Below are 10246 nucleotides of genomic sequence, written 5' to 3' on the forward strand. Positions count from 1 at the left end.
GATTTTTAGGTTAATTCTTAAGTCCTACCACCACAGGAATCTGCGGGAGCGCTGTCTCTTTAAATATCCAACATAGTAAAGCCGCTTTTTAAACCTACAAAATGGCGGCTCCCTCCGGAATGGCAGAAGTCCATAGCTCAGCCCACCTTTCTCTTCACCTTCTCTGTTTGTTCCCCAGCCACCGTGCATACTCCTCCGTGCAGTCCCTGGCTAGCAGGGTGATTTTTCAGTTAATTCTTAGGTCCTACCACCACTCGGGAATCTCCAAGCCGTCTGTGCTGTCAAGGTCGCTCAGGTTGCTGCCAGACCGCAGCTCCATGTGTCTCCTTTTTTGGTATTTTCACACAAATTCTTCTGCTAGTTGGGGTTTAGTCCACTTTTGTATCCTTCCCTTCAAGTCTCAGGGGTCCAAGATTATTTTCTGTGTCTGTGTTAATTGGTTTCCTTTTTCTTTGTTGAAGAGGGTTTGTGCAGTCTTTCTGCCTAGTCCGTCATCTTGCTGGAACTCTCTTGCAGCTGGAATCTTAAGAACATGAAAGCAGCAATCTAGATGCAACAATGGGTCTCTCCACATCCAGAGCAAAGAAGAATGAAGAAAACCAAAGATGCATGGAAACAATTAGTCCAAGTGACTGGTACATTATGTGGTCCTCAGCCTGTACAACTATGAGACCAGAAGAACTAGATGGTGCCTGGCTACCACTGTCAACCACTCAGAGGGGGATCTATGTAGGAGATCCTGGATAGAGAGGGAGAATAATGTGGAACAAAACTCAAAATCATTTGAAAAAAAAAGGGACCAGGTTTGTTGGTCTGATAGAGCCTCAGAGAACCACTGAGACTATGGCCCCTAGCTGCCTTTCAGGTCTGGAATTGAACCCACTCCTATGGCTTCCAGCCAAACAAAAGACAGCCATATTTATACTAGGTAGATATACTCCTTGGAGAGATCAATCATGGGAGAATAGAATGGCAGTGTACGCACAGGGAGACAGTTCAGGGGGCAGGAGTACATGGAGGGAAGGACTCAGGGAAGAGGTAACTATGGGGAGGAAGTGGGAGGGGAGCTGTTGCACTGTGGTAAATTGTAGTCAATGTCATAAGACAAAGTGTATGTGAGCTACTGTATGGAAGGTGATTTGCTCTGTAAACTTTCACCCAAATCACAATTAAAAAAAAAAAAAAAAGCAAAGCAGTGAGTCAAAACCCATCAAAGGCCCAATCAATAAATGGTGAAGAAATTGTCATTATGGTGTTAAAGCAGTCCTGACAGTCACACAGCAATCAAAACTCTCCAGGAAGAAACAGTCTTGAAAGTCTCCAGGATGCACCTCAGCCCGTGCAAAAGGCTGTCGGATGGAATGTAAGGGGCTAAAAAAGGACAGTGTCAACAGTCCTGATGGAAATCCTAACAAGGGGTGAAAATGAAAAAGAAATCAGGGTTCTCTTTTGACAAAAGCAAAGGACATCTTACAAATAGCAGGGGCCAGGATGGAGTGTGTGCCTGTGATTTGCAGGGTAGAAACAATGATTCAGAGATTAATCACACCCCAAAAAGCCCTCAATGAAAACCAAACTGACCAGAACATGGTAGTGCACTGCAACAGGAATATACGTACCAGTGCACAAGACAGCCCTCCCCTTTTAGCCGGCACTCGTGGATGAACTTAATACTTTCTTTGAAATGTCTTGTCCTGGGGAAGAGAAAAGAAAGAAATGACACCTCTCAACTTTTACTCAACACTGATGAAAAGCTTCTAGAGAAGGCCTCAGAGCCTCACGGCACCAATGCCTGGTGCAGTCAGGGCTGGAGCACCTGAGCACCCATGATATTGAGGTCCTGGGGAAGGTGACGGTGGCTCAGCTCTGGAGTTTTCAGAATTTCTCTCAATGAATCCCTGCCCTGCTCACCCCTTGGATTCACTCTGGTTCCGTAACTGCTCAATAGCCCCAGTGTGCCTCATGCTACTAGGACACACTGCAGCCACACTGACCAGTGAGAAAGACACCCACACCGCTCTGCTCCCTCAGTTCCCTGTACACTGAGAAACCCAAAACTACTCTCCAACATCGGTCAACTTCAACTGTGATAGGTGTCATCTTCCTTCAGTTCATCAGAGTGCTGTAGGGGATAGGAATGATGGCTCAAATCCCTGCTCTATCATTTACCTTGGCAACATCACTTTGCTTCTAACCTCAGTTGAAAATTGGAACAATGAGACAGTATATGTAAACATGCTTTGTGAATTATAAAGTCCTGAGTAACTATGGGTACTAAAGTCCTCAGTTTCTTTGACACTTTAGCTTTATAGGCCCACACCTTTCTCTGACTATTCACTCAGTTAGTAACCATATCTGAAGAACCTATAATGTACAGGAGATTGTGCTATATCTTCAAGACACAAAGATGAATAGGATACATGCTCTGCCTCGATGAGTCCCCAAAGTACAATGCGTACATCATCACTGTTCTGGTTACATTTTAAAATGTGCTGTGTATTAATTACAAATATTCTATGAGAAAGTATAAAGTACATGTTTTTTGATGTCTTCTACCTTGGAATGGCTTATAAAGCACTGTAACACCAAAAGTTACCCACTAACTAAATTCATTTCACTTTAAATGCTCATTGAGTACTGAAAATGTGCCAGGGACTCTGAAAAGTTACAAGAGCTTCAGAGTTAAATAAAATGTAGCTCTGATTTCAAAAAACTCAGTCTACTATCTCATAAGGGATGACAGGGCAAAGGAATGTAATAGGAATGGGAAATCCAGGCATGCTACAATGAATCCAATCAAGGACTGACTGCACAACACACTCAACACCTGACAGCCAGGGCAGGCTAGGCAGGTGGTAGAAACTGTCAGCATGCACAAACATATTTCACATGCACACACAACCACATACACCATGCACATTCAAGCCCATACACACCACATATTCACATGTACACTCACATGCACACACACACACTACACATACACACACTCACACATACACATTATCAATACATGCAAGGCATGTGCCTCCATAAGGGCAGTAGTATGGGACAACACAAGGACTCCAAACTCTTCCCTGAAACTTGTCACTACCAGAACATTGTAAAATAAGCTTCAAGGAACTTTGCCTGGTGACAAATGCTCCCAGATGTTAGCTTATGAAGAGGAGACTCCTAGAACTATAACTCTATTCCCATAGACTTATTTAGTACAGAGCAGACAAGAAAGGATTCTTTCTGGAATCCTGAAATCTGAAGTGTTAGTCATAGAGACCTCACAGGGAGTTGTGAAGGAAAGCACAGAGGCAAAGTAGGGATGCAGAATGCATGGGGTGGGGGTGCCAGGGCAGGAGGGGACAGCAGTGCAGTCAGTGGTGCTTAAGGCCTCAGGTTTCTCAAGTGAAACCATCAATCTGAAGTGTGCAGGGTCTTCTCATTCTGAAGTGCTGAAGCTGTGGCTGACATTGAGAGCTACACAGACTGAATTGGGGGGCAATGTGCTCATCTTTAGGAATATCCTGTCTGCTGTCCAGTTCTGGCCACTGGGATAAGAAGAAAAGACTGGGCTGGTAAGGCTTCTGAAACTTCTCCCTTCCTGATAAGAGGAAAATTCTCTGTGCCTCCTAGGTGTCATGCACTGAACTAAAGTGTCTGCTACTTAGCAGTCCAGGTGACAAGCACAGCACCAGGGCTGAGCCTGGGGGGCAAGAGTGGCAAAGGGGAAAGGAGAGCCCCAGGAGTCACACTCCTGGCAAGAGAGTTAAGTGAATTTCTCCATAATTTAAAAGATCATTTATGAGGTATTCTGTCACTATAGCCAAATATGATTTAACTGATACCAGCAAGTAATCAGAATTTTTTTTAAAAATCATGAGCCAATGTTCTCAGGCCAGAAGTAGCTACAGGCTCCCTATTTACCATGTGTTATGGGGGTATGCAGTGCCCTTCCCCTCCTGGCAGGCCATGGTAGATTTGTATCCCAGATCCCACAACATGGCAGAGCGGGCCAAACTCAGAACTGGTTGGGGTTGGGGGGCACTCACCTTCCCTGGGTTATCCTAACCATGGGCTATCTAACCTGTAATCCCTTTGCTCTTACTCTATGGGCCTCTCAGGTGGAGCTGAGTGTGACAACAGAGGGGGAGAGCACATCAAGCGGTGAGGACACCCACAGGTGCCTTGGAGCACACGGCAGGGACTCTGGGGCTGAGGGGTCACAGGCCTTCCCACTGGGGCACAGCTCTGCACCTTGGGGACACACAGCCTCACAAAGGAGACATCAAATCACTCTACTGAAACTTTAGAGTGGGAACAGCTTCTTATATTCGGCACTTAACACCTGCACTTACCAAACCACAGCCATGATGAAACTAGTTCCTTAAATATTGTGGGCTCAACCTGGGTTCAAGAGGCAGCCTCTCAAAATAAGAGAGTTGGTGGTGGGGAGCAAAGTCAACACACAACACCCTTATGTGTTCAAAAGAGCTGACTCAAAGCCAGCCCAGAGCCCACTGTGACCTGGCTGCCAAGGGGCTAGGGAGGTCTCTGGGAGGAGGCCCTGCCCCAGTCTAGCCCTGTGCTCTCTTGGCTCCATCTGTGTCAAGAGATAAGTCCAGGACAAATGCATATGGCACAGTGTCCTCCACTTCTGTGGGTGACAATGGGCTGGGGACCCAAGCATGATACTAGGGACCAGGCCACACTATAGTCCAGCCCAGGGACAGAGGTGGACAGCAAAGGGACTGCTGAGTCTGCCACAAACCTGACTCATGAACACTATCAGCCACAAGGCCAAGCCAAGCAGACATTCCTAGAAATGATTTTTCCAAGAAAAGTCAGAAGGCAATGAGCTTACCACTGGTTTAGAATCAAACTATGCTGCAGAGGGGGGTTATTTCCAGGGAAGCTAATGACATAAGTCCAAGTCCTTCTCACTGAACCCCTTCCTCCATAGTGGGAAGTACCGGGACTTAGCCCTTGCATTGCTCAATTCCCATTTGAAGCAGAAGAACACATTTAAAGTTCTCTCTCTACCACAAGCTGTTTCAATGAACATAAGTTCCCTATTTCTGCTCTTCATTTTATTGGCAATTAGGTTTTGCTTAGATAAAAAGCATGTGGAGTGAGTCTCATCCAAGGAGAGTTAAATAGGCATAGAGAAATTGAAGCACTACTTATATCTGTGTTACAATGTTACAATAAAGCCTAGGAGCTATCAGTGTCTCTCAAGCAAACTGCAAAACACAGCAGCCAACTCTGCTGGGAGACACTAGGTCAGCAGATGCTTCACCCTGTGGAGAAACAAATCTTGTGCAGATAAGATGCTGGCTCCCTTGTTCTTCCTACCCTCCAAGCCTGTGCCTCTCCATCCAGAGACCAGGAGCAGCAAGTACCTAAGCCTTTGTGCCCTACAGGATGCCACAGAGAGGCTAGGGTAGGCATCTGGTAAATACCACTGCATATTCCCTGAATTATGTCAATGCAGAGGCTGGCTCATTCTAGGAGTGCATACTTACCTTTCATTCTAAGACTCCAAGGTTTGGAGGATGTGATCCGGCCCGTCTCCCCCCACTATGTTATGTGAAATAGTCCTGTCCTACCAACAAGTACTCTGCTTACTGGGTTGGGATGTGGTCAAGCTCCTTGAGTAGCAATGAGTTTGACCCCAAACACTAGGTTGTATTTGACTGCAAAGGCCACAAGAATGTATGTGTGTGTGCATATACAGGTATGTGTTTGCATATATATATGTATGTACATAAACAGATAATATGGGTATGCATGCATATATACATATGCATGTGTGTGTATATGTGTGCATGTACACATACATGCATGTACATATATTATGTATGTGTATATCTATTTAACTGAGAAAAACCAGGAAAGGCAAGCACCCTTAGATTTTTTTTCCCTCAGAAAGGCATGCTTAAAAAAGAAAAGTAAAGTATTCTATCTGGGCCCAGGCCTGGGAAAGTGAAGTTGCTTCCTTTGGGAGAAGAATCAGTCAAGGCTCCCCAGACCCTCTCCAACCATGAAGCCCCTACCCTATCCAGAGGCAAGCAGGAAGGCACCTGTTCACCTGTACACATATCTGTCAGTGCCAGCATTAAACCTAGACAAGGGAGTTTTACTGCCAGCTTATGCTTTTATCAGTAATTCCCCAACTCTTGTACAGGAGGCACGGCCAACATGTAAAAAAAAAAAAATCGGGGTGGGTATACCATACTTTTTGTTTTGCCAGATAAGATCATTTTAAAAATTAACTGAAAAAGCCTCTCTCCCATCATTTCACAAAACAAGAGTTCAACACCAAAAAAGTAAAAAAGACATAGTCTAAGATGCAAAGATAGCTCTTTAAATTTAAAAAGTGAGGTCTTATGGAAAAACTCCACACATATTTTCCTTCCTTCTCTTCTTGCCTTGAGCAGGGAAATGTATGTCCTTGGGGACCATATGCACATGCCTGTGCACCTTGGAAGCAGACCTCCAAGGCCTCACCCAGATCTGATTCTGCAAAACTGTTCTTTAATAATGAAAATAAGGAAAAAATGTGTGAGAAAAGGAAAGCTGGAAAGATAGAAGATACCAGCTAAATTAAAGAAAGACTAGACAAAGAGGCAGGTAGGTGGGGTTAGGCAAGGGAGTTTTACTGATGTTTTTGATATAAGCTCTCTACATTGCTAATGCCTCTTCTCCCACAAAAACCTCAAGAAATTCAGAGACCTGCTCAGTTCTCAAACCACTGAATGTCATACAGGCTCTGCCATAGTGATGCAACATTACAGATGCATAGCCTGGTACAGACAAACTCCTTTAGACTTCACAGGAAAAAAAAAAAAAAAAAAGGATAATTTATTCCCTTAAAAAAAAAAACCCCAAAAAGATGTCTAAATACAAAATACCAATTTAGTATATATTAAAATAAAAATACAAGTTAATATAGATCCAATCATTCCCTCTCAAGATGCATTAATACATTTTACTTCAGTACACTGAAATATAACTTTATTTTTACAAATGTTCAGTGTTCATAAAAAACATTTTCACATATATTATCTCACCTAATACTATGAAAATCCTATGAGCTAAGCATTATACTTTGAGGTTAAAATGACCTAAGGAAGTCTAGAAAGACAGCAAGCATATAATTATGTCCAAAAGCTATCATTCCTAACCTGCCCCTGTCACAGAGCAAATCCTGGGAGAGCACACGAGATATACATCTGGTGCAAACTCTCCTGGCTCCAGTGTGACAAAATCATGCAGTGGGGCTGTGGGGCTGTTATAGCTATGAGAATTTGAACTTTCACATTTCCTATCTGCAAGGCAAGGTGGTTGGGGGAAGGAACTAAGCTAAAACTTTAATGCATTAATGTCATCTCAAGGAGCCCTGGTGGCATAGTGGTTAAGTGTTTGGCTAAATGAAAAGTTGTCAGTTCAAACCATCAGCTGCTTCATGGGAGAAAGATTTACAGCCTTGGAAACCCTATGTGGCAGTTCTACTTTGTCCTAGAGGGTTGCTATGAGTTGGAATGGCCTTGACAACAATGGGTCTGGGTTTTGGTTTTAATGTTATCTTGAACCAGGTTTCTGTATTTTAAGTTCCTAGAAGACCAGAGGGGGGAGATTCTTGAGGACTAAGGCCAAGACAGGAAATTGACCTTTCTGACAGTTTGCAACAACTGAATGCCAAGTGAGAGCAGCTTGTCTTAAAGGTCAAAACACTTTAAGTACAGTTAGCCAGAATTATTGCTGTTGGGGTAGGAATTTTGGGGAAAAGAGCCCATAAAATGTTAAAAAAAAAAAACTTTGAAATCATTCTTTAAACTTATACATAGGTTCAAAATGGTAAGCTACATGGTTTTCTAGAATTAATTTTTGTCATCATATACAGGAATTCTCAGGCCTCAAGAATTAAAAGTGGCTAGACCAAAGAACTATGATTTCTAGCTATTTTGGTCAAGTAGGGCATTAAAGACATTTCCTTCCTAATCATCCACACTGGCTGATGATAGATAAAGGGAAAGTTCACTGTCAGCTCCCCTGTGGCCCTCATGTTTGGTGGTGCTGAATCAAGGTGACCTGTGGTGGGTCAGGTGGTACAAACGCAAAGTGCTCTACCTAGCCTGCCAATTCTAGGCTAACAGTTTGATTATGCCATGAATACATGGTCATTATTAAAAACTATGGCACACTTTTCAATGAAACATTGGCAACAGGTAAAGAGAAGCTCAAGTGATGTCACAGGCTATTTCTCAACATACCAAGGACATTCAAAGTTCCAACTAGAACTCCACAATTTCCTTAAGACTTCAGCAGAGCAAGAAATATTTCTAGAATCATAGATACTTATGTGCTAAGAGCAAGCTTTTGCTATTACTGATAAGATTTAAAAATAAAATTTCCCCCAAAGAATCAGGCACATGCCTGCAAGCATAACACTCAACATCAGAGCACTGTCTTTTCTGCCTTTAGGTGAGTTATGGTTTTGACTTCCAACTGAAACAGAAGGTTCTTTTATTGTAGGATCTTGAAGGAAAGGACAATAAATCTTTACTCTAAATAGTAGCATGAACACATTCTCTGCACAGTCTTTTTAGTCATTCACCTCAACATTTATGCTGCAAGCACTAGCCAAACTATTGAAACCTAGATCCCACACCACACACACATCCAAATGCCAGGAAAGTGTTAAAAAGGCAAACCACAAACTTAGAAAAATCTCTTTACACATATGAAGAAGTGTCTGTTATCATTAGCCATTAGAGAGATGAAAATCAAAACAATAATGAGATATCATCTCATCCCAGCATTAATGTTATGTTGTTGGTAGGCACTGTTGAGTCATTTCTGACTCATAGTGACCCCATGCACAGCAGAGCAAAACTCTGCCCGATCCCGCCTCCAGCTCCATGATCTCTGCTATACTCGAGCCTATCATCGCAGTTGCCATGCCAATCCATCTCGTTGAAGGCCTTCTCCTCTTTGGCGACCCTCCACCCTACCAAGCATGACATCCTTTTCCATGGAATGGTCCCTTCTGACAACATGACCAAAGTAGGTGAGATGACGTCTGGCCATTCTCGCTTCCAAGGAGCATTTTGGGTGCACTTCCTCCAGGACAGGTCTGTTCCTTTAGCAGTCCATGGGACTTTCAGCATCCTTTGCCAGCACCACAACTCAAAAGCATCAACTCTTCTTCGGTCTTCCTTATTCATTGTCCAGCTCTCACATGCATACAAGGCAATTGGAAATATCATGGCTTGTGTCAGGTGCATCTTAGTCCTCAAGGAGACATCCTTGCTCCTCAGCACTTGAAACAGTTCCTCCGCGGTTGACCTTCCCAATGCTACACGTCGTGTAATGTCCTGACTGCTGCTTCCATTGGCATCGATTGTAGAACCAAGCAATGTGAATTCTTTGACAACCTCAATCTTCTCTCCATTTATTGTGATGCTGCTCATTGGTCCAGGTGTGAGAATTTTTGTTTCCTTTATATTGAGACATAATCCATTCTGCAGACTGTATTCTTCAACCTTCATCAGTAAGTGCCTCAAGTCACCCTCACTTTCAGCAAGCAAAGTTGTATCGTCTGCCTATCTCAGGTTGTTAATGATTCTTCTTCCAATCCTGATGCCACATTTTCTTCATGTAGTCCAGCTTCTTAGATTATTTCCTCAGCATATAGATTGAATAAGTGTGGGGAAAGGATACAACCCTGATGCACTCCCTTCTTGATTTCAAACCATGTAATGTCCCCTTGTTCCGTTCAAGCAACAGCTTCCTGGTCAAGGTACAGATTCCTCATGAGTACAATCAAGTGCTCAGGAATTCCCATTCTTCTCAACGTGATCCATAATTTGTCATGATCCACACAATCAAATGCCTTTGCATAGTCAATAAAACAGAAGTAAACATCTCCTGGTATTCTTTGCCTTGAGCCAAGATCCATCTGACAGCAGCTGTGATATCCCTTGTTCCACGTCCTTTTCTGAATCCGGCTTGAACCTCTGGAAGTTCTCTGTCAATATACTGCTGCAAACACTTTTGAATTATCTTCAGTAAGATCTTACTTGCGTGTGATATTAATGATATTGTTCTATAATTTCCACATCCTGTGGGATCACCTTTCTTTGGAATGGGTACAAATATGGATCTCTTCCAGTCAGCTGGCCAGGTAGCTGTCTTCCAAATTTTGGCATAACCAAGTAAGTGCCTCCAATGGGGCATCTGTTTGTTGAAA

At 43.3% G+C, this 10246-nt stretch overlaps 1 protein-coding gene across 1 annotated transcript in view; it reads right to left on the reverse strand.

The window, feature by feature from the left end:
• Positions 1-10246, reverse strand: part of DUSP22 (dual specificity phosphatase 22) — a 120300-nt gene that overhangs the window by 9508 nt on the left and 100546 nt on the right. The window contains exon 5 of the mRNA XM_007935394.2: positions 1620-1694. Within this exon, the coding sequence (XP_007933585.2) occupies positions 1620-1694 (75 nt within the window). The remainder of the gene's footprint in view (positions 1-1619; positions 1695-10246) is intronic.

This window comes from Orycteropus afer, unplaced genomic scaffold (assembly GCF_000298275.1).
Source record: "Orycteropus afer afer isolate SDZICR_OR568_19922 unplaced genomic scaffold, OryAfe1.0 scaffold00027, whole genome shotgun sequence".
Lineage (NCBI taxonomy): Eukaryota > Metazoa > Chordata > Mammalia > Tubulidentata > Orycteropodidae > Orycteropus > Orycteropus afer.